General features: G+C 36.5%; 2 protein-coding genes across 2 annotated transcripts in view; one reads left to right on the plus strand and one right to left on the minus strand.

Annotated features, from left to right (window-relative positions):
- Nucleotides 1-5,302, minus strand: part of LOC110457406 (sodium/glucose cotransporter 4-like) — a 25,120-nt gene extending 19,818 nt beyond the window's left edge. Inside the window, exons 1-4 of the mRNA XM_021508668.1 lie at nucleotides 5,210-5,302; nucleotides 4,382-4,453; nucleotides 3,851-3,955; nucleotides 3,561-3,620 (exon numbers count right to left, since the gene is read on the minus strand). Of these exons, the coding sequence (XP_021364343.1) occupies nucleotides 3,561-3,620; nucleotides 3,851-3,955; nucleotides 4,382-4,453; nucleotides 5,210-5,287 (315 nt within the window). The 5' untranslated portion in view covers nucleotides 5,288-5,302. The remainder of the gene's footprint in view (nucleotides 1-3,560; nucleotides 3,621-3,850; nucleotides 3,956-4,381; nucleotides 4,454-5,209) is intronic.
- A 4,148-nt stretch (nucleotides 5,303-9,450) lies between these two features.
- LOC110457456 (sodium/glucose cotransporter 4-like) lies at nucleotides 9,451-21,478 on the plus strand. The gene is made up of 14 exons (XM_021508749.1): nucleotides 9,451-9,777; nucleotides 10,652-10,723; nucleotides 11,739-11,843; nucleotides 12,680-12,739; nucleotides 13,643-13,747; nucleotides 14,351-14,456; nucleotides 16,084-16,164; nucleotides 16,440-16,654; nucleotides 17,310-17,445; nucleotides 17,658-17,765; nucleotides 17,964-18,283; nucleotides 19,519-19,740; nucleotides 20,060-20,180; nucleotides 20,624-21,478. The coding sequence occupies exons 1-14, from the start codon at nucleotides 9,700-9,702 to the stop codon at nucleotides 20,830-20,832; spliced, it is 1,938 nt and encodes a 645-aa protein (XP_021364424.1). The 5' UTR covers nucleotides 9,451-9,699; the 3' UTR covers nucleotides 20,833-21,478.
- The last annotated feature ends 3,311 nt before the right edge of the window (nucleotides 21,479-24,789 follow it).

The following is a 24,789-nucleotide window of genomic DNA, read 5'->3' on the forward strand; positions in this document are numbered from 1 at the left end:
GCACTGTTATAAAGATCTATCCTAGTAGAATCAGTAAGTATACACTGGTACAAATATCCATCGTAGTAGAACCAGGAAGTATACACTGGTACAAATATCCAACCTACCCCACATGACATATACACTGGTACAAAGATCCAACCTACCTCACATGACGTATACACTGGTACAAAGATCCAACCTACCCCACATGACGTATACACTGGTATAAAGATCCAACCCACCCCAGTGACGTATACACTGGTACAAAGATCCAACTTACCCCACACGACGTATATACTGGTACAAAGATTCAACCTACCTCAAATGACGTATACGCTGGTACAAAGATCCAACCTACCCCACATGACGTATACACTGGTATAAAGACCCAACCCGTCCCACGTGACGTATACACTAGTACAAACACCCAACCTACCCCACATAACGTATACACTGGTACAAACACCCAACCTTCCCCACATGACGTATACACTGGTACAAAGATCCAACCTTCCCCAAATGACGTATACACTGGTACAAGGATCCAACCTACCCCACATGACGTATACACTGCCACAAAACGTATACACTTGTACAAAGATCCAACCTATCCTACATGCCGTATACACTGCTACAAAGATCCAACCTACCCCACAAAACGTATACACTTGTACAAAGCTCCAACCTATCCTACATGCCGTATACACTGGTACAAAGATCCAACCTACCCCACATGACTTATACACTTGTACAAAGATCCAACCTATCCCACATGACGTATACATTGGTACAAAGATCCAACCTCCCCACATGACGTGTACACTGGTACAAAGATCCAACCTAACCCACATGACGTAGACACTTGTACAAAGATCCAACCTATCCCACATGACGTATATATTGGTACAAGTATCCAACCTACCTCGCATGACTTATACACTTGTACAAAGATCCAACCTATCCCACAAGACGTATAAACTGGTACAAAGATCCAACCTACCCCCACATGACGTATACACTGTTATAAAGATCTATCCTAGTAGAACCAGTAAATATACACTGGTACAAATATCCATCGTAGTAGAACCAGGAAGTATACACTGGTACAAAGATCCAACCTACCCCACATGACATATACACTGGAACAAAGACCCAACCTACCCCAAATGACGTATACACTGGTATAAAGATCCAACCTACCCCACATGACGTATACACTGGTACAAAAACCCAACCTACCCCACATGACGTATACGCTGGTACAAAGATCCACCTACCCCACATGACGTATACACTGGTACGAAGACCCAACCTACCCCACATGACGTATACACTGGTACAAAGACCCGACCTACCCCACATGACGTATACACTGGTACAAAGATCCAACCTACCCCACATGACGTATACACTGGTATAAAGACCCAACCCGTCCCACGTGACGTATAAACTAGTACAAACACCCAACCTAACCCACATGACGTATACATTGGTACAAAGATCCAACCTACCCCACATGACGTATACACTGGTACAAAGATCCAACTTACCCCACATGACGTATACACTTGTACGAAGATCCAACCCACCCCACATGCCGTATACACTTGTACAAAGATTCAACCTATCCCACATGACGTGTACACTGGTACAAAGATCCAACCTACCCCACATGATGTATACACTGGTACAAAGATCCAACCTCCCCCACATGACATATACACTGGTACAAAGACCCAACCTACCCCAAATGACGTATACACTGGTACAAAGACCCAACCTATCCCACATGACGTGTACACTGGTACAAAGATCCAACCTACCCCCACATGACGTATACACTGTTATAAAGATCCATCCTAATAGAACCAGGATGTATATACTGGTACAAATATCCATCGCAGTAGAACCAGGAAGTATACACTGGTACAAGTATCCAATCTACCTCACTACCCCACATAACGTATACACTGGTACAAAGCCCCAACCTACCCCAAATGACGTATACACTGGGATAAAGATCCATCCTAGTAGAAGCAGGAAGTATACACTGGTAAAAAGACCCAACCCGTCCCACGTGACGTATACACTGTTATAAAGATCCAACCTACCCAAAATGACGTATACACAGGTACAAGTATCACATGACGTATACACTAGTACAAACACCCAACCTACCCCACAAGACGTATATACAGGTACAAGTATCCAATCTACCTCACAAGACCCAACCTACCCCAAATGACGTATACACTGTTATAAAGATCCAACCTACCCAAAATGACGTATACACAGGTACAAGTATCTAATCTACCTCACATGACGTATATACTGGTATAAAGATTCAACCTACCTCACATGACGTATACACTGGTACAAAGACCCAACCCACCCCAATGACGTATACACTGGTACAACGACCCAACTTACCCCACAAGACGTATACACAGGTACAAGTATCCAATCTACCTCACAAGACGTATACACTGGTACAAAGATTTAACCTACGCCACATGACGTATACACTGGTGCAAAAATCCAACCTACCCCACATGACGTATACACTGCTACAAAGATCCAACCTACCCCACAGGTCGTATATACTGGTACAAGTATCCAACCTACCTCACATGACGTTTACACTGGTACAAAGATCCAACCTACCCCACATGACGTATACACTGGCACAAAGATTCAACCTACGCCACATGACGTATACACTGGTACAAAAATCCAACCTACCCCACATGACGTATACACAGGTACAAAGATACAACCTACCCCACAAGACGGAAACACTGGTACAATGATCCAACCTACCCCACATGACGTATACACAGGTACAAAGATACAACATTCGTATAAACTGGTACAAAGATCCAACCTAACCCACATGACGTATACATTGGTACAAAGATCCAACCTACCCCAAATGACGTATACACTGGTACAAGGATCCAACCTACCCCACATGACATATACACTGGTACAAAGATCCATCCTAGCCCACATGAGGTATACACTGGTACAAAGATCCATCCTCCCCCACATGACGTATACACTGCTACAAAGATCCAACCTACCCCAAATGACGTATACACTGGTACAAGGATCCAACCTACCCCACATGACATATACACTGGAACAAAGACCCAACCTACCCCACATGACGTAAACACTGGTACAAAGATCCATCCTCCCCCCCATGACGTATTCACTGGTACAAAGATCCAACCTAACCCACATGACGTATACACTGGCACAAAGATCCCACCTACCCCGTGGACACTGTTATAAAGATCCATCCTAGTAGAACCAGGAAGTATACACTGGTGCAAAGATCCAACCTACCCCACGTGACGTATAGACTGAAGTATACACTGGTACAAAGATCCAGCCTACCCCACATGACGTATACGCTGGTACAAAGATCCACCTACCCATAAAGATCCATCCTAGTAGATCCAGGAAGTATACACTGGTACAAAGATCCAATCTACCCCACATGACGTATACAATGGTACAAAGACCCAACTTACCCCACATGACGTATACACGGGTACAAAGATCCAACCTACCCCACATGACGTATACACTGGTACAAAGATCCATCCTAGTAGAACCAGGAAGTATACTGCCTGCAAAACAATGCTCACATAATGACAATATCCCGAATTGCAAAACAAGTAGTGTTTTTTGTTCTTTTGATATTAACTTTCATTTGTGTTACTTCTTGGAACTGCCATAACTGTGGAAAAGAATATACATTGGTTTGACAAGCTCCTTATGTATTTACATGTCGACGCTTAGTTTTTATTTTGAACAGAAAATGATAAATCATTTAAGCCGACGTAACACGTATACTGACAATCCACTCGTAGATGATGACAGCGATCCCTGAGGCAGCAGCCGATCCAGCTATCCCTATAAACATCGGGGCTCCAATGTTACTTGCGAATATAGAGGCGCCAACCTGTGTACGTTCAAAAGGAGATAAATCTATGTTTACAATTGTAATTGCTTCCAAAGCACTAAGGAAAATGTTAATGGAAGTACTTGAAATCGTTCAGTACATCATTTTAATTCATAGATCTCTATCTGTTTAATAAAAGAAAGAAAAAGCAAAAACTTGGGAATGAAGTAATAATGAAACTTTCGGACAAACCCGTCCCTTTTAATTTATGGTAGAATATATGTTTTATGAAAACCTTATGAATTAACCAAATATGGATATCGTCCTTGTTTTCTTGTAAATGCGAAATAGTTTAGCTGCCTTCCAGGAAACCCATACAATAACTTAATAAATGCTTATTAAAGGGACATAACTCATAACGTTATATTGTATAGGTTTGTACAACACTATCTATTAGGTTGGCCATACAATGAATTACCGACATACAGGTATCCAGTGAATGTTCCTTCCCGCCAAAAAATAGCCATGAGCCGATCCTTTGTTAGAGCGACAGGTCGACTGTAACACAATACAGTGTAATCAGTCATCAAAGTACGACATTTAAACGTTTTTAATTGATTATATAACAAACAATATCTAAATGTAACACAGCGAGTATATCATTTGTATAGCTAAATCTAGATATTCGAAGGTCGGAAATATTTTTATTTTAACATATGAACATTCTGAGTTATTTCTTTAGATCACTAGTATCATATTATTACAGTATGCATTGCAATAGCTAATTAAAATATTATTTTGCACAACATTCTAATTTCAATTCTGAAGCACCAGTTTAAAACGGTATAATTAACTTATTAATCATTACTACATACAGGTTGCTATAACGATATTATTCGTTTATAATTTTAATAATACTAGATGACAAGGTAAACATTTATTGACAACCAGATTTCTTTGGCATTTATTGGATATGAATTCAAATTTGACGGAATCCGTTGTTAATTGAAGCGACAATATTGTAATACGATGAGCCGTGTAACACCCGATAGCATGTCATTAGGGGTGGCCTTTCGTACCGCCCAGTGGAGAGAGATTTCTATCTGACACTGACCGGGATCTGACCCATACCATCACTCTTATCTCTCTAGTAAATACAGTATATTACCTTTTTATTCCGGAAACTATTGTTCAATTGTCTACCCTCAAATGTATATCAGATTTGCAATCTGTTTGTGAGACGTATCTAAATTGTTTTCTTGCAATGAAAAGATAGCGAGGTAGAGACTACCGGTTACCTGACTACTCACTCACCCATAATCCAACACCAAGGACTAACACAAAATATATCCCCATTGTTAAGTAGTCCTCCCATCCTAAATATTCCGCCATGTCAGCAAGGGGCCGCAGCACACACATACACTCTCAGATACGACGAGACTTAGTCGCTGATAACACTGATAAGACTCGAGGGCTATAGACTTACCTTCCATTACAGCACATAGTTCAAAATCAAAATACGGAGTTCGGTTGTTAAACATTGGGAAAAGTACAGTGTTCGAGATATCGAACCTCTGTTTGCACGTAGATAGGCTAGTAGGTGTACGTGAATCAATACGAATCCAGTGGAATAGATCGAGCATCTAACAAAGAGGGGTGTTCACAAGAGTATATATATCACATATATGACTCACTTTATATGACAGTGCATCTTGCGCAAGAATAGGTCCTCTACATCAGCGTTCCTTGTCCGCGCTGCTCTCAGCTTAATTGCTGCCTTCGGCTGTCTTTAGCCGAGGGGACTATTGGTTTTATATAATAGCTATATTTTCAATTATAGTATATCAATTCTATCTTCTTGTAATATGATGTATATGTGCATGTAACTGTTCTGCTTCACTGTGTCTTGAAAAAGGAGCGGATCGCTCCGAAAATTTGACAATCTAAACTTGTCCACACTGTTGGAATTACTTCTTTGCCCCATATACTATTTTAAGTAATTCGTATCCTACGGACATACCTCCATTAGGATCCAGTGTTATATGGGATTTTACCGTCTATATTACTTCTTTGACCCATATCACATATATAATGTGTACTATCCATGTATCCATGCCCTGTACCTTAATGGGCGGGAGGAGGGGGGGGNGGGGGGGAGGGGGGCTAAAACAAGGCCATTTGATGGCCAATGGGACCTAAGTCGACGTTACGTTAGCGCGGGTACGCAGGTCGACCCTGTCCAAATAATTACAGCAATGCTATGTTAGCGCGGACGCACATGTCCATGTGTTTATAATAACTGACAAAATGGCAAAACTGTACAACACACTGGGACAGACAATTCGTCCACCTAATTTAACAACGTCTGTCAGCTTCATTTACTGAAATGAAGTAGCAACCGGCTGAGTCAACAATAAACCGATCTGTCAAAAAGCACCAGGTAGAAAAAGAAAATTAGAACAAAATCTTATTCGTTCATACCTTGAAAGTTACGCGGGTTTGTACATATGATGATGATCCAATATCTTTCCCTTGTGCGTCGTCTTTATTCATTCTGTGTTCGGCAATGATATAAGGCAACCACCTGCATGTTCTCCTAACTATGGCTATGCGTATTAAAGTACATTGCCACATGGACATCAGGTTTGATTTGCTTAATGGAGAAACGGAGCTCTTGATTTCGATACTGAGCTTTGTACCACATACTGTATATGGTACACTTAACTGTGGGGGGTGTATAGACACAGTATGCACATATAAATGTTGCGTGTTCCAAAGAGTCTGTACTGCAGCAGAGGCGGTGTAGATGGATTGTTACCTTACGTAAGGATACTTTATATAATTTCGTCTGCGATATGCCATATGGGAAGATCTGACATGGCTTTGCTGAAAACTCAGCCAGTTTGCTTTCAAAATTGATAGAAATGTCGAAATGTTACCGGGCCAGAAACAACACTAACAACTCAGTTGGTTCGAATTTTGTGGTCCTTTATTTCAGGGCTTAACCCGAACAAGAAAACCTAAAAATACAAATAAAAATGAACAGTTACACACGGTTACACACAGCCACTCACATACCTACATATGTACCAAGGGAAATAACTCCTACTTGGTAAATTTACAAGTTTACCCTATTTCTATAAAATCCTTATATTTTCACGTAACGTTTATATATATAAATGTTACCATATTCCTTACATTTATTATTAGATACATTTAACAGAACTTGACAGAATAAAGTTATCTTTCATTATTGAATATAATTAATGATGATACAGAATATGGTAATTTACACAGAACTTTCTCTATAAATTCTCACCATTGAATGCATATATACATGTACTTCTATACCTTATTGTATTTCAAATAAATAAATTATAATCTTAAGATGAAACATATATAGTACATACCCTGCATAATTGGGCAAGGTTCTCAGTGCCAATTCCATTCTCACTTTTCCAACCATACAATATAAGCTAAATGAAAAATAAGGTAACTATGAAAACTCATTGTAAAATGACATTTACCAATAACCTATACATTAGTTATTTTTGAGTCTCAATATTTTACTGAACAATATTGACTGGCGACCTTCAATGTCCTTGAAATAATTTACATATTCACATGGCTATTTTGTAGCAAAAATACCATAATTATCCTTAATTTAAATATTAATAATATCGACACTTTACATTTACTGCATAAAGCTTGCTGCAATAACAGGATGGTTACTTGTAAATAATCACTACCAATTTGAATAAAATATCAAGCCTTGGAATGACTTACCGGTTAATGTCCTGACTGTGGAGTCCCGCACACGTGCCCACCTGACTGACTATCCAGGTACATGCATTACCTAGCCTACCCTGATCTTAACACACGTCTTATTTAGACCAATCAAATGTCATTCTGTCTGTCAGGTGTCATATCAAGTACAGTGCTCACAGGTACAGGTAACACACAAACATTAAGGAAGAATTCTCCTTCATGTCCATGGTAATATTATATTGGTACACCAGTAAAAGTATTTAAACAATATATATACATCTAATCAATATAAGCACACCCTATACATATACATAACACATGATTACTAAAATTATCATACTGCCACATTGGGATGGTATGTAACTTCACAAGGTACCTTCTGTGTTCGAAATGACTTTTTTCTTTTAAGCTGACCTGTCAAGCCAAGTGTCCTGAGTTTGTCTATTACCCGATCTATGAAAGAAGATTTGTATCTTTTGCTTTCGAAGGTGACTATACGTCTGATGCACAGGTATTGAGATGCTCATTGTTGTGTGCAAGGGGTGACAACAGGATTAACGGATTAACTAGTGTATTGCAGTTGGTTTGCAGTGTAGGTCCTCGCTGATCTTTCCATCATTTACAGTGGAACGCGGAACCGGTGGCTAAACAAATGACAGTGTCCGTTATAATATCCACTGTAAATTTGATGGTAGACCGGAACGCAAAGGAGTCCGACGAATATGTCCCAAAAATACAACAGTATTGGGCCATCTTTGTGTGAAAGATGAAAATCTGACTTGTATTTAATTTGTTTTCGCGTTAAATATGAAGATTTTCAGTGTGAATACAAGTTTTAGTAAGTCCATTAGGATATCAGTCGATGGGTGTTTATCGTTCCAATGCATCTCAACTAGCAGCAATGTCGTCGTCATCTGTTATGATCGTGAAGAGGACAACGACGTCCATCGTGACTAACAGGTTACCTTCTGGATGTTCCTGTTGGAAGTGTTGTTTAGATATATGTTGTACCATTTATATTCATAGCCGTAGATTTCCGACATTTGGTCGAAGATAGGAGTTTACATACATGGATGCATTAATGATGGGTGTACCTGAATTCCCAGGTTTATTGGTCTTTGGAAGGAATTGAAAAAAAATCCTGCTTTCGGGGGAAGATAGGGGGCGAGCGCAGGTTGTACATGTAAATAGTGTCTTGATCAAAATCTCTCTCACTTTATAGCCTCGTTTACCTGTCGGGCGTATTCAAGCGTCAGATCGATATCGACGATGTTTCGTTTGAACGCTGTCGCTATTCATATTGTGATGGGGAAACAAAACAGGGGACTATGTATTTACACAGCTTAAAACAAATCTATATCATTTGTAGTTTGGAATTGCTGTGGAAACATGAAAAAGTACCAGGTGCACGAATGGCGTTGGGCTTCGCAATGTAAATAATAATGTAAATAAACAAAAGAATAGTGTAATATATATTTTTTCATTTTTTTAAAGGTAAAAACAAAATTTATATATGGAAATATTAAGAAAACTGTTTGATTAACATTTTTTGTATAAAAATCTGAAGTGTCATCATCCGGAGGATATCTCAAATATACAACCATACATGTATGTATAAATGTATGTGAGTTTTAACTTTACAGCTTTACTGTTATAACAGAAATTGTATCTGTATGTAAACATATCTGTATGTAAACTCGATCTACAACACAACGATAACTGTTCAGTATCAAGCGAGATTTCCTTATGATGAACGTTGGTACGATTGACTCACACAAAATACACTAGAGCGTGACGATCGACCTTAACACGGGGGTTATATGATGTTTACCTACGCAGTGGATGGCCAGGGAAGTATCGGCTCACCTGAGTATATACCTGCCTCCTAATAATATGTAAATTTTGGAGGATATATAAATCGCCCCGGTATATTCCTGGTCACTTTGTGTATACATGCGTCTGTACATTTTATCACTGATGTGCTTCAGCTGTTTAGAAGTGGCGAGACTACGAATCCACCTCAACTGATACCTAAGATGACGGAAACACTCGGTTGGGGAGATTATCTTACCATCGGAATATACTTTGCTATTGTGCTTGTCGTCGGAATCCTGGTACGGTATGATTATAATACTCTTTCATGTTACATTGTTTTCCATTTTATGCATTACATATCCAGACGACAAGTTCCCTGAATAGAAAGGAGCCTTGTTCCTTTTATATACGTAATATGTGTGTATGGTTACGTGTTACCTGTGTGCAATGGACGTAACAGGTGTTTTGTTTCTGTATTATCATCACGTTAATAATCAATGACTACAGCTAGTCGCGTTGATCATAATTTAAATACATGAGCTTTAATTTTGGAGACAGCGAAGGCGTTTAAGGCGTGTAAGGTCCTCCTGGTCCCTCAAAAAGAACAGAATGAAAGCACGGACGATCACATGTTGTGTGTAAACAGTGTAGTAAAGGCATTGTGGCGTCCATTAAAATTGATGCTAGCCTTGTTGATTCAAAACAAATTTCGTTAATGGTAAAAACAGGAAAAAATTCCATATCCCCTTGACACTATCAAGCTTTATATCGTGGGTTTGTTATTCTGTATGGTCTGGATAGCATTTTTAAAGCATAGCCATAAATCTAAAGATTATGTGACGAAAATGCATGGATGCATGTTTTATAAGTTTGATTTAGTAATGTCATATATTTAAGATTGTCCATGAACCCTCACACTGAGGGCACCGATACAAACAGGATTTATATGTAAACCTGTCTCGCACTAGGATGGTCCATTGTTACCGTTCGCATGGTTACCGACCTCTACCCATTGTCAATACATGTGTTTGAGTCATCCTGGGCACAGGTAAAGCCCTAAACCATAAGTGTTATTGTAAACTCTTCACCATGCTATTCATTTCTTCTAATCATACATTTTAAAATATATCAATTACAATATGAATGTAAAAAAGATCGGTCATTGTATTGCAGTCAACATGTCGACCAAACAGAGGGAGTTCACAAGGCTATTTTCTGGCTGGCAAAGACATGCACTGGATACCGGTATGGTATTTCATATATACCTTAGTATCATGAAGTTAAATATAATACTCACATGATTATTTATTGGATGCATTGTTTAATATATAAAAAATAGCCATTACAGATACGATACATTACTGATTGAACTGATTATTATTGGACTAGAAGTTATATAATAGTCGCTCAATATTTCAACACAGACATGTAAATGATATCAACATATTTCATTTCATCATATTTTATTGAGTAAACAATAGGATTGAACAGTAGGCTAGGACTATATAAGTTATCTCCTTAGGTTGACATGACAAAGACAAAGATGAATGAAATGGTTTGTAAGAAAATATTGATGCAAATTATATATAATAAGTAGCATAGACATATATATATATATATATATAGCAGATGGTATAGGGGAGATAATTCCATGTATGTTTCAATTACATATAAATATTTAATTGATATTTTTAGCTATACAATGCTCATATTAAAAAGTCAATCATAATTAATTAGTAATAGGAAAGCAATGCCCTAATGATATATTAAACAGAGAAATTGCTACAATTGTTTTTTTGTTTTTTGTTTTGCAAGTCATTAGTGCCCCCTGTTCATACCCTGCTGCTGTTGCATGAAGTANTTTTACTTTATTGCACCCATCAGTAAAAACAGCACACAAAGCTTAATCCCTTAGGTGTATAATATTAAAACATCAATGTATATATAACAATCAGAAGAATCACATAATGGTTTAAGGACAGTATTTTATCAGTTATGACTATATATAACAAAATTTATAGATTGTTTTGATTAATTAAACAAGTCTTCTTGTGTTGTATATATATTTAAGAACACTATCAAGTATAGATTTATTTTCAGTATTGTTTAACACAGTGCTTCCATTAAGAAGTGTTTTAGTATCAATATCAACATATCAGCTTCTATTATTGGTATTGGCATGTTTACAAAGTCAACTATGATAACTCTGATATTGCATTATGTGTATTATCATTAATGTCCCAATTACCATATATTTTAGATTGGAGCATCAATCTATGCCAGCAACATAGGCGCTCCGATGTTCATAGGTTTAGCGGGTTCAGCAGCAGCCTCTGGTCTAGCTGTCACGATATATGAATGGCATGTAAGTTTAAAGCACGGCAAGTACCATACAGAATCCTAACGTCTTTTTTCCCCATTAACATGTCAATAAATTGAGAATAAAAATTACATGATTTAAATGTCCTTACAATATCATCAACTATATAAATATGAGTTGAAAACGTTTTGCCTGCATGAAAACTGTACCTGAAATAAACCATTTCCGGAAAGAAACCAATCATTATGGAACTTTTGTATGAAAAAGAAGTAAATGTGAAATGAACAACAATAGATATCAACTTTTATGTTCAGGGATAAAATAGAATAGTTGTACAACGGGCCAGGTCCTGGACCTTCAATAACGATACAGTCACTCTTACCACACACCAACGGAAATTCCTGTTCAGCGTAGCTCATCAGTCGAGTCCCTCTGCAGTAATATCAGAGACAAAATATAGGGGAGGCAAATGTATGCATATTGGGGCAGAGTCTTGGAACTAAACTATTGTTAAATAGTCTTCCATATCAAAGGGGAACTTTATATTGTAATGCATTGGTGGATCTAACATTCAGTTATTGGTATTCTAGCTTTATCGTGTAGTGAAGATTAGACTTGTTGTCTCTTCGCGATAATAAAAACTATATGAATGATTTCCACTGCATATTAGTTCGAATGAGTATGGCTTTTGTTTTGTGGTAAAAGAGTATCACATATCATTTATAAGTTTCTATGAAATTGAAAACTTATGTTTGCAAATTTTATAAAATCTATCTATGTTATATATAAACAGAAATAATCTATCACTCGTATATTTACACTGGTAAACTTCGTAAACATTAAGTCAGATTTGAAAAAAATATACATATATTTAATTTCAGGCAGCGTTCTTTCTCATCGCTCTTGGCTGGATTTTTGTACCTGTGTACGTCTCATGTGGGGTAGGTGTCATTTGTTTCACATAAAAAAATCCTATTGTATATTGAATGTCGACAATTCTTTATGGGAATTGATATAAAATGTTAATAAAAACCATGGTACTATGTAGCGAGCCCTGTTTCATCTGTATTGTAATTATGTTTTACAACTGGAAATGTTATTTACGGTTGTTTTAATCAAACTATTTTCTTGCACATGACACATTGATGCAATGAAACCACTTTTTCATTTGTTTACCATCAAATACCGGCCAGCACTAAAACGGCCGCCCTTCCTGGCTTCATTGTCTGTTAAGATTATTCTACCTGTGACCTATTCATATTTGAGACTATCAGATACATCCCTTGCACAGTCAACAAATATAGATCTTATATATAGCTTTTATATGGTCGCATATGTAATAACGACAGTATGATCCAATATCAGCACTGGATCCGAACAAATAAATGTTGGTTGGATGCGCATTACTTAAATAGATAAATGGGCAAAGAAGTAATACTGACAGTGCAGACGAAGAAATCTGTCACATTTTCAGGGCGATCTGCCTATTGACGTATAACAACATAAAACAGAGAAAAACAATCACCATGAGACAATAATACAATACAAAATATTGTATCTTTTATAAATCTTATACATATCTTTTATATAGCTTATATATAAATATTGTTTTCTATCTTTTGTTTTAAAAGGGTACAACAACCGTTCTTAATGCGAGAGCTCACTTTAACACCACGCCAGATTTAGTAATTACTTCTGTAAATCTGTACAGTTGATACTAATTCCTATTGATGTCATCATGTAGTGGTTGTACATTACTTGTGTTCTTTAACTGTATATTGTGTATGATGCAACACCTCTATTGATTAACCTCTCCATTGGGACGTGTTTGTTTTGTTCACCAGTCCTTTACCACTCCCCAATACTTACGGAAACGGTACGGAGGAAAGCGGATCAGAATCTATTCATCTATCATGTCCCTGGTCGGGTACATCCTCTTCAATATCTCGGTATGTAATATTTGTCTGTAGTCGAGTATACTTTCGTCATTACATTCGTGTGTTTTTTATACATCCGGCCGGCTGATCTTGTCCAACTTGTGTGTGATCAACTGTGTTTTTGTTCTCAGTATTTTCTCAGTAGGTACCATATTACACGTACCCTACATTCACTAGTTTTTATCCATTTTGTCTTTGAATTGATGTATTTTCGATATATCGGTAAATACTGCATCGTTGACGCAATGTCCCTCGTCGGTATGGTTCACTTTGATAGTTTTTTAAGTATCCTTACTTCACACCAGATAGTTATCAAATGATTTCTTTTTACGTTAAAATCAAAAATATGTCAATTTATATTTCGAAAGTCATGCCTTGACAATAGATTTTGAAACATGTTGTCGTTAGCTCATGAAACAAAATGTTAAGTCTAACTTTTGTTACAATGTATTTCCAATTTCCCCAATGATCATCTACTAGCTTTTATCATCCCCCACTTATTGTCATGTTTCACACATTGTCGTCTCTAGGTAGTGACATCACTCACTTAATGACAACTTCCACTTATTTTTAGCTCCAACTTATTGACGTTTTCTACTTTTTATTTGTTTTTAGATTGAAATTTTTACTGGTGCCATGTTCCTGCAGCAAATCCTGGGGTGGAATCTCTACCTCAGTGTGGTTATCATACTTACTGTGACGGCCATTTTCACCATTGTCGGTAACTATAAACTCTTAAAGTTTTGTCGCATTACCTTATACAACATTTGTAACTTATCTCACTTCACAACACTCTTGGGCGTCAACTACAAAAACGACATCCCTTATAGCAAACTAAAACTTTGAGCGAAGAGAAAGCCATCCAGTAAACGTTTATTTGAACCATGCAGTTTGAACACTTTAACCAGACCTTAATCAAGGAAAAAACGAAGATAAAATGACACGAATATTCATATCGATGTCGCCATACCACTTTGTGATAATTGTTTCTAGCGGAATATGTGTGCAATTACTAGCACAATGTATGTTATAACCACTACGATAACATCTGAAGTGTACCGAGTAGAACGTTAAACAGTATGCGGTAGTGACCATTAAATTAAATTGGACTGTGTGTCCATGCATACTTGGATATAAATTTGTATGTATGGGCATGAACTAATTAAGCAGATGATAGGTAGGCTATCTATTCTTGAAGGTTAAGTTCAATTTGGCTGTTATCATGCTTAAGTCCTTAGGTACATTCGTATATGAACTATTCGTAAATGTTATCTTAAAAAATGTAGTATCCTCTTTCGAAACATAGTGTTCCTTTAAACTAAATTGTAATTATTTAATCCGTTTGTTTTAAGCACGGTTGTGTTCAAGCTGTGTAGAAAAAAGGAATATTGAATGATAACATATAATGATATGTACATTTGTTCAATTGTAAACAAAACACTGCATCTGCCATTACTTTACATCGTATCTTACTGGGTGTATTTGCATTTCTTTTGTTTCATTGGCTATACAATCAGAATTTCAAAACAACATTCAAAACAACATTCAAAACAACATCCCTTCTGTTGAATGTATGATAATTAAACACCAATATATGCATATAATATATATAAGCTTCCGATTTATGAATATTTTTGTTGTATTATTGATGGAAATAATATCAAAGACATAAACAAGTGTCATCACACACTGGTATATACATATCAAAAACAGGAAATGTTAGTATATAAAGCATTGCTTCCTAGAGTTGCTTTAGATGTACATGTATAGTGTAAATACTGCACAGTGTACATATTACATCAAAACATTACCACAGTATATTGCTACTCAAAAACAGCGGAAGGTACATGCTACAGTAACACACTAGAACGATACAACGCAATTAAAAGTAAGATATGTAGATTGATACATAGATAAGTTTGTCAATCAACACGCATTCGACACAAAACGAGCATACATTTTGACTTCTTTTGTTATTTTTAATATTAATCAATTAATTAATTTATTTATTTCCAATTCAACAGACCCAAGGGTCCACTTACAGAATGGATAACAACATTTCAACACAAGTGTAACAAATCACAGTCAGTTATTCATGTAACACACATTAAAAGATACTCATATGTAAAGCAAAAGGAATTAGTGATACCAAATATTCTTTAACCGTACTTTGAACTCGGCGAGAGAGGAACGAAACATACCACAGTCTGGAGTTAAAATCACTATCAACACATTTGTAAAGAAATACACAGTCTAAATAATAACCCAGGTATGTGGTTTCCTGGGTACGATGATTTACTCTGGTTACTCTCACTGCTAGGGCTGTAAAATATTACTTTCTATTACAGGTGGTCTTGCTGCAGTTATCTACACAGACACGTTACAGACAGTTGTACTTATTGTTGGTGCTACCATTCTCTTTGTTACGTGTAAGTCATTGTCACATAACCTCAATGAGTAAACTGCTTTCAGATCGCAAACGGAATTTCTTGTGTTCGTGTTATGACTGTGTATATGATAACCGCCAAACATGTGTATACATATCGGTAGACACATTTGCCAACTGATAAAGCAAAACCCTTTGTCGATGGTCCTTTTGTCTAAACACTATTATTGATAATTATAGTATAGATACAGCAGAAAAGTATTTAAAAAAAATATTTTGTACTATTATTTAAATAAGACTCACATGGATTGTTTTCAGCTTGGGTAGATGTTGGTGGATGGGAAGCAATACACGACAAGTACATGACGTCAGCAGCTAACTACACGCTTACAAACACATCGTTATACTCATGTGGCCTACCGAGACAGGATTCATTTCATATTGTGCGTGATGCTGTCACGGGAGATATCCCCTGGCCAGGTGCTCTTTTGGGACTATCCACCTTGGGCATGTATGTCTGGTGTCAAGATCAGGTAACTCTCAAGGTCTAACATGGACATGTGTTTATAGTGTAAGTTTCTCGTGTAATTCTCTTGGGTAACGGCAATTGCAGTAAGGTGGTCGGGTGTTTGTGGATGGTGCTTTCACCTTCGGCCAAGATGACAAAGAATCTTGCCCTCGATCTGTCGTGTATACATGTAGTTATGGGATCATCAGGTCGATCGGCCGTGTATACATCAAGTTATGGGGTTATCAGGTCGATCGGCCGTGTATACATCAAGTTATGGGGTTATCAGGTCGATCGGCCGTGTATACATGTAGTTATGGTGTTATCAGGTCGATCGGCCGTGTATACATGTAGTTATGGGGTCATCAGGTCGATCGGTCGTGTATACATGTAGTTATGGGGTCATCAGGCCCATCACGTGGGTTTAATCCGGATACTCTGTTTTTTTTCTTACATCAAGATTTGTTTTTGTAAAGTTGTCAATAAAGTGCCATTTAATTTTTAAAAGTAACGTTTGTATAGGTTAACAATTGTAGGATTTCATGCATGTTTGTTTCTGTAACAGGTAACGTTGATGTACTATAGTATTAAATTATCATTGAAAATGCTTAATGCCGCTTTTAAGATCACAAAATTGAATCGTTATCAATTTCTGCATTTGTTAATTGCTATTTCCACAGCTTATTGTACAGAGGTGCTTGTCGGCCAGGAACATGAACCACTCCAAAGGGGGAGCATTGCTTGGTGGTTTGCTGAAACTTACCTCTTTTCTCATGTTCGTTATTCCCGGGATGGTCAGCCGGATTAAATACCCACGTACGTACATGATTAAATAGCTTAAACCTACAGAAATAAGCATTTTAAGATACATTTATGTATACTAAGGAAAAACGAAAGCTCTTAAATATCTATGTACCTTATATACACAGTGAAAATACTGCTTGTGTTTTAATATGAAATCTTCCTGCTTTATTTAGCCCTCAAGTGACTGATTTTTTGTGTTTCATGTGATCAAACTATATTTACAGAGGAAGTTGCATGTGCAGACCCCGACAAATGTTTTGAGATTTGTCAAAATAGGGCTGGTTGTTCAAATCTGGCTTACCCACTGCTCGTCCTACGTATTCTACCAGAAGGTATGCACTTAACGTTACAAAACACGTCATTTAGGTAAACAAACACACACTAACTACGTCATTGCACATTTAGATACTAATAAACCACAATAATTAACAATAGAGAACAAAGCAATGTCGGCGCAATTATAGTGATTAAGTTTAGCAACATTTAAATTGATCCCGTTTGTTTATAAACGTTTGATTTACCTTTTTGAGGTATTCGGGGCCTGATGTTGGCTGCGTTACTAGCGGCGTTGATGAGCTCTCTGACGTCGATATTGAATAGTGCCAGCTCTGTGATAACGTTAGACGTATGGCGCATGTACAGGAAGAATGCCAAGGAAACGGAACTGATGATAGTGGGTAGAGTTACGGTGCTGATCCTCGTTGTCACCAGTATCCTGTGGTTACCAGTCATGGAGAAGGTCCAGGGAGGACAGTTCTGGTCATACATGCAGTCCATCAGAAGCTACCTCATCCCTCCATGGTGTATACTGTTCGTTCTAGGAGTATTCTGGAAACGTACAACGGAAGCGGTAAGCCATCCTATTAAGATGATACATTGTAGCTTGTTCTTGTCAAATATTTAAAGTCACGTCTCTTCTGCCTACCCTTTCCCCGTGGAATATCATTAGAATGAGGAGTTATCAAAACACTGTAGCACTTTCTCTGATTCTGATCGTCAGAAACAGTTTGTAAATAACTATTAGCCGTACCGGATTGGTGCATTCCATACCTTGTCACAATCTGCTTTAGTAAGTTTTCATACACTTCAAACATGTTTAAGTTTAAAACTAAATACAGAATATTCTTTCAAAATTTACTCGATAAAAAAGACTTATTTAACAATAACAAAGGCCAGATAGTCGGATCGGTACACTTCGTGGTTTATCAACTTCAGCTATCACAAGTCTTTGCGACACCAGGACACACATGGATAACGAATGAAAGTTATTTCCCTTAGCATGCGCGTCTTAATATTAATACACAAGCCTAGCTCAGACTTCTAAACTAATGGACTGAAATCGCGAAATAGAAAGTTAAAACCTTGTAATCAACCAATGAAACCCGCTATTGTTGTTTGAGCATGAAAAACATACAGGTGAAATAAAGTAAATTTTAAACGCAGTTGAAAAGATTTAGGAAAATCAACAAGCTTTTCATTACACGGACGGAAACTTGCTTATTGCGTGAAACATCAGTATCCACGCATACATGTTTAGCATAAACGTATACCTGTAGCATAAACGTATAACTGTAGCATAAACGTATACATGTAGCATCAACGTATACCTGTAGCATACACTTATACCGGTAGTAAAAACCTAAGCATTTACCTGTAAACAGTTTTTTTGCTATGTATGAGAGTAACTTTTACCAGATTGACAATGTTCTAAAATAGGAAAGGTTTTGTTTTATGAAAGATTAAGACACATTACAGTCGGCAACATGACCTGGTACAAAGCTACGGACATTTTTGTGTCTACCTTGTTCAGTGTGTCTTTTATCGTTGATGTTCTGCAAGCACTCCTAGATTTGACGGTGGTTATGATACCGGTTGCTATATGGTGCCGGGAATTATATTTCTGGAGCTCTTGGTGAACCATATGCTTTTTAGGTTCAATAGTGTCTATTTTTGTGGGTCTCCTAGAGTTTTGTTGAATCCGCTGTGATTTCTTTCTTGTGTTGAAACAATGGTATATTATGTTTTTTAGTTTATACTGCACGATTTAAAAGAAGTCTTGTAATAGTGTTGTTTCACATTTTAAAGGGAGTGTTCTGGGGTCTGATTATATGTCTGGTGATCGGGGTCATAAGATTGGTGTTGGACTTTATATACTTACCGCCGAACTGTGGCAGCGGTGAAGCGGATACCAGACCCGACATCGTCACTAAAGTCGATTTTCTCCACTTCGCCACCATCTTGGCTGTCATCGCTACCATTGTGATGGTGGTTATAAGCCTTTTAACTGAACCAAGACCGGAACGAAAGGTAACTTTCCTTTTCCGGTTATTGCATAACATGGAAGTCTATAGTTTTCATTCTGATAAGAATTATTTATGTTACCTTAAAACATATTACAGTCCAATACTTAGAAATATATTGCTCAGCAATATCATAGGAACTTAATATGAAATTAATAAGTATTAATTACCAAACTTCTGTTTCAGTATGAAAGAGGTGGTTTTAAAAGTACAGTGATTTATAAGATACACATTTCTTTCTATAAAAAACATATTTATCCTTAACGTTTCATGTTCATTTGGTAGTTTTCAGGAAAGAATAATGAAGTTTTATTCTGTTATTTTAGCTGCGTCGTGTAACGTTTTGGACAAGGAACGATCCTTTAGAACCAGAATTAGACTCGGAGGATGATGAAATGGAGGAGGAGGAAGAGGATCCACAAAAGGAGGCAACAGAGGATGCAACAGGTAAACATTGGCAGTGTTATGATATATAAATTCATTGTTTTTCATTATGTTAATCAGAACAACATCAATGCTTATATTACATGTACTACCCTATAGAAATTGTTATAGGTATCATTAACTGAACTTTATGAACAGTTTTGAAAAAGGCCTGGACATTTTTGAATAATTGCTCATAAGTGCAACATTGATTAGATTAATTATTTGGATGATGTAAGACAAGCGTATAAACGAACAGTAACTATCACGTTTCTAATGTATTTCGCCTGTTTACGGTAAAATTCTGTCTACAAGGAAAAAGTACAATGTATTTCATTTGACAATTACAACGTCGCACACTTGAATAAATATTATGAAGAATTAGTGAAATATATGCGACTTATAGCAACTCGTACTTTGTGAAAATGTGTAATGATGTGCTATATAAAGTTCAATCTACATTTTAGGTGCTGTAGGAAACTTCAAGAAATACTGTTACAACTGGGTCTGTGGAACAACAGAAATCCCCAAACAAAAACTAACGCCGGAACAGAAACGTGTTCTCAGGGCGAAATTAACATCTATACATCAGACAAAATTCTGGAGGAAGACACTGAATGCGGGCGCAATAGTGGTTTCAACATTTACTGTATTTCTCATAGGATTTTTCTATTGAGGTCATCAAGACATATAAATACAGACTAAGGTCAATTGCAATATATTGGTCATGTTATGTGAAATACGTTTTTTAGAAACAATACCATATCAAGGAAACAGTATTTGTAACATTTTTGTCACAATCACTTTTGTATATAGAGTTAGGGCAGGAGAAATGGTATGTGCTGCCATGTTTACCATTGGTTAGTTACGCTAGGAATTCACAATATTTGCTAGTCAGTGATTGATATTGTAACCGCTTTGAATCGGATGTTTTACTTTTTATATATTTTTTCAATTATCTGTATGGTTAAATGAACAGTCTTCGATTGTATGTTATGTTACTTAAGATTGAACAAACCCCCGTGTTTGATATGTAATACGGATATGTTGTTAAAATGCTGAACATTTGCTGCGTCAGCTTGGTCATTTATAAAACATGAAAGCTTATGAATATTTAAAGAAAGTAAGTGACATTAAAGCATGTAAATCGTTTTAACACAACTAATTGTTAGGAAATTAAACATTATATCTATTATTACATCTTAAAACAACGTGTCTGATTGGATGGTACTGGTCACATGACGGAACAATAAAACAGTTTATTATACCTTCTGTTAAAATCTCGTAATCTGATTGGTTGAGAAAGATGTGAACATTTCCAATGTTACTTGCTCGTTTTACAAAGATAAAGAAGACAGGGTGACATTCCAAAAAATATCACATGCGCCAAACGTATGCGTGCACGGTTCGTCCCAGTACCAGGGTGTTATTCCAAAAATTGTTACATGCGCCAAACGTATGCGTGCACGGTTCGTCCCAGTATCAGGGTGTTATCAAATCACATTCATGGTTGGTTCATTCGACAATTGTTGAGATGAAGTCTTGGTTTATGTCAAATCAACACAAGGACCTTTAAAAATGGTGAAGTGGTGAAACACCTAAACATGACACTCGGTATAATAAAATAAAAATCCCGTTCATGAGAGGGCGATATTGCATATTTTCACCCCTCGGAAAGCATTGTTGACCTTGGCTTCGTCTCGGTTAACAATGTTTCCTTGGGGTGAAAATATGCAATATCGCCCTCTCATAAATGGGATATTTATATAAGGTCGCACCCATGCGCTCTATCCCCCTGTCACAATTCTCTTATTAGTAGCTTCACTAGAAAATTGGCAAAATACACCATAACCTAGTTCCGAATGACGGAGCTAAATGACACTAACCTCTACTATTGGGTGGGTGTTTTTTTCGGCATTACTGAAATGTTTATTGTTCTTTCAGTATGGAATAAAGATTCTTTGTTTCTCCTTTTTAAGTCTTGTTTCACTTGGTCTTCGCTTCTGTGAAACATGATCAACCTCGGAGGATAAAACAATCGTGTTTCCCTTCAGTAAGTGCAATACACGCATAAAATGTCCTTAACATATAAGGTCACGCAGTGGTCGGTTTCTCTTCCAATAGTTATGAAGAAGCATACTAGTTGGTTGTTGCCATAGGATGAATCCATTCATATCATAGAAAAAAATATCCCGGTATTTCATGAAGTTTTTGTAAATGCGAAACATGAGACCAACTTTAAAAAGTTAACAATGCGGATTGAATATCATTTATATATAATTCAGCGTATCTGAATGGATTATATTCACCATATGGCAGGGAATGAAAAGTCATACTGATCTCATTCAGGACTTAAATATTAACAAGGATAATCACACATGACCTCCGCCTGACTGACGCGACAGGAGTAGACAGCAACAAAGGGGCGCGTGTTTTACTTCTGTATAATAAAATACATATTGCCATTGTTTAAATGAATCATAGTTCTTTAGTTGTCCTCGATTTCGTCGTCGGTAAACGTGACTAATCGAGGAGAAATAAATATTCCGATATAAAGACATATGTTGGCTCACAAGAACACATTGACATAAGACCAGACGACTACAAGAAGGTCATATATGAAGCGCCGGAAAGTGGACCAATTTGTTTTGTGTACCAGCTTCATAAGTTTATATAACGTGCTAACACAAATCCATAAGCTCGGGATCGTTCCAATTTTTGCCGTCGAGTGAGTTGTGCTCTGTCGGGTTAATCATTCTTACAAATGTAATGCATTATAAATTTGGTTTTGTACAATATTAAGATCCCTTTGAAAAGGCATGAGTGGGTGCATGTCATGCGATAGCCTCTGGTTACCTGTACTTGACATGGATATTCCGTCTTTGCGTATTGCAGAGTTATCTTCTCTTGTGAGCAAGTATTGATTGTTACGTCATTTGTTTGTGAGAGTAACGTCATCAATTTTTGAGTAAACGACGTATTTTTTTCACACAAACCAATGACGTAACAATCAATACCTGCTAACAAGAGAAGATAACTTTGCAATACGCAAAGACGGAATATACCATACATAAGCGGTCCGTGGAATGGGTCCTTTGTGTACATGATTACATGATTGAGATTTGATTCCATAAACGAACAACAATCAATTTAAAATTTTGGATATTTTTGTTTATCCGGACTTGTTTTTAAATCATAATCATCATTTTTGATATATGTAAAGGGATATAGGTCGATTGTGTAAATTGTATCCCCAATCAGTTCCGTTTTTTTAAGAAAGACAACTCTCTTCAGATCAAAATTATTGTAAAATGTAAAATTAATGAATAATATAGCCTTTGTGTATGTTTTGTTCAATTTTTCAATCTTTTTGTATGAAACTATGTCTTGTTTGTTCTAAGCATGTACATATTCACTTTTAACCATCCAATTGCATTACAAAACATTTTGTATAACGATTTTTTATATATTTATTGTTATAGATACAAACGAGGCTACACTAAAAAAAAATGAAATTCAATTGACGAAACTCAATTTTTTAGGTATTTTTTTCCAAAACAAGTCCCTAGTCTATTGGAATACTTACAATTACATAAAAGAATCTCGTCATAGTTGCGTAACCATTATTTGAATGTTTTAACGAATTTGTGCTGATACAATGTAACTTGCGAAAGGGTGTAACCTCCTAAAATGCGTTTCGTTTTTATTTTCGTTACAGCAATAACAGCAACAAAAATGTAGTTATTTTACTGTTCGAATTATTTTGACACGTCATAAACATTAAATGTAGTATATCGTTATTCAGCATAATATCTCGCTTTCAAAATATGTTTGTATATACCTTCAGTGCATTCATACATGTATGTACTCAATAGGCAGATGAGAGGACTTTACAAGTATCTGGCTCGTGAGACTTAAGTAGTATTTTGTTCATAGTGCTCATAAACAAATGTATTGACTTGGAGATATGTATTGTCGATGAAATAAAGCACCTGACAAATACGTTTATTGTAACAAAAATAGTCCGTATGTAGCAATATCTCCTAAATACAGACTTCGTTTATCAATTGGTACTGAAATCAAAGTCGGGTTGATTAGTGCTTTTACGGTTAATAGCTATCAATAAATGTTTAAAAACGATATTTTATGTTCTCTTTATATTCTGTAAATTATTTACGTTCAACAAAATCCTTGTATTAACGTTTTAAATAGTCTTACAATTTGGTTCGAAATTAATTCTGTCCTGATCATGTCTTTTTCATTATTTTTTCCGGTCCACATCTTCCTGTCTTGTCAGTGGGTAAATACAAAGATAAATTTGTTATTCATGACATTCTTCATTCATTGATGTAGCAAATCTAACAATCATAACACTAAATCTAACAATCATAACACTAAATCTTACAGTCATAACACTAAATCTAACAATCATAACACTAAATCTAACAATCATAATACTTAATATAACAATCATAACACTAAATCTAACAATCATAACACTAAATCTAACAATCATAACACTAAATCTTACAATCATAAAACTAAATCTAACAATCATAACACTAAATCTTACAATCATAACACTAAATCTAACAATCATAACACTAAATCTTACAATCATAACACTAAATCT

The sequence above is a fragment of the Mizuhopecten yessoensis genome, unplaced genomic scaffold (genome assembly GCF_002113885.1).
Source record: "Mizuhopecten yessoensis strain PY_sf001 unplaced genomic scaffold, ASM211388v2 scaffold1147, whole genome shotgun sequence".
NCBI lineage: Eukaryota > Metazoa > Mollusca > Bivalvia > Pectinida > Pectinidae > Mizuhopecten > Mizuhopecten yessoensis.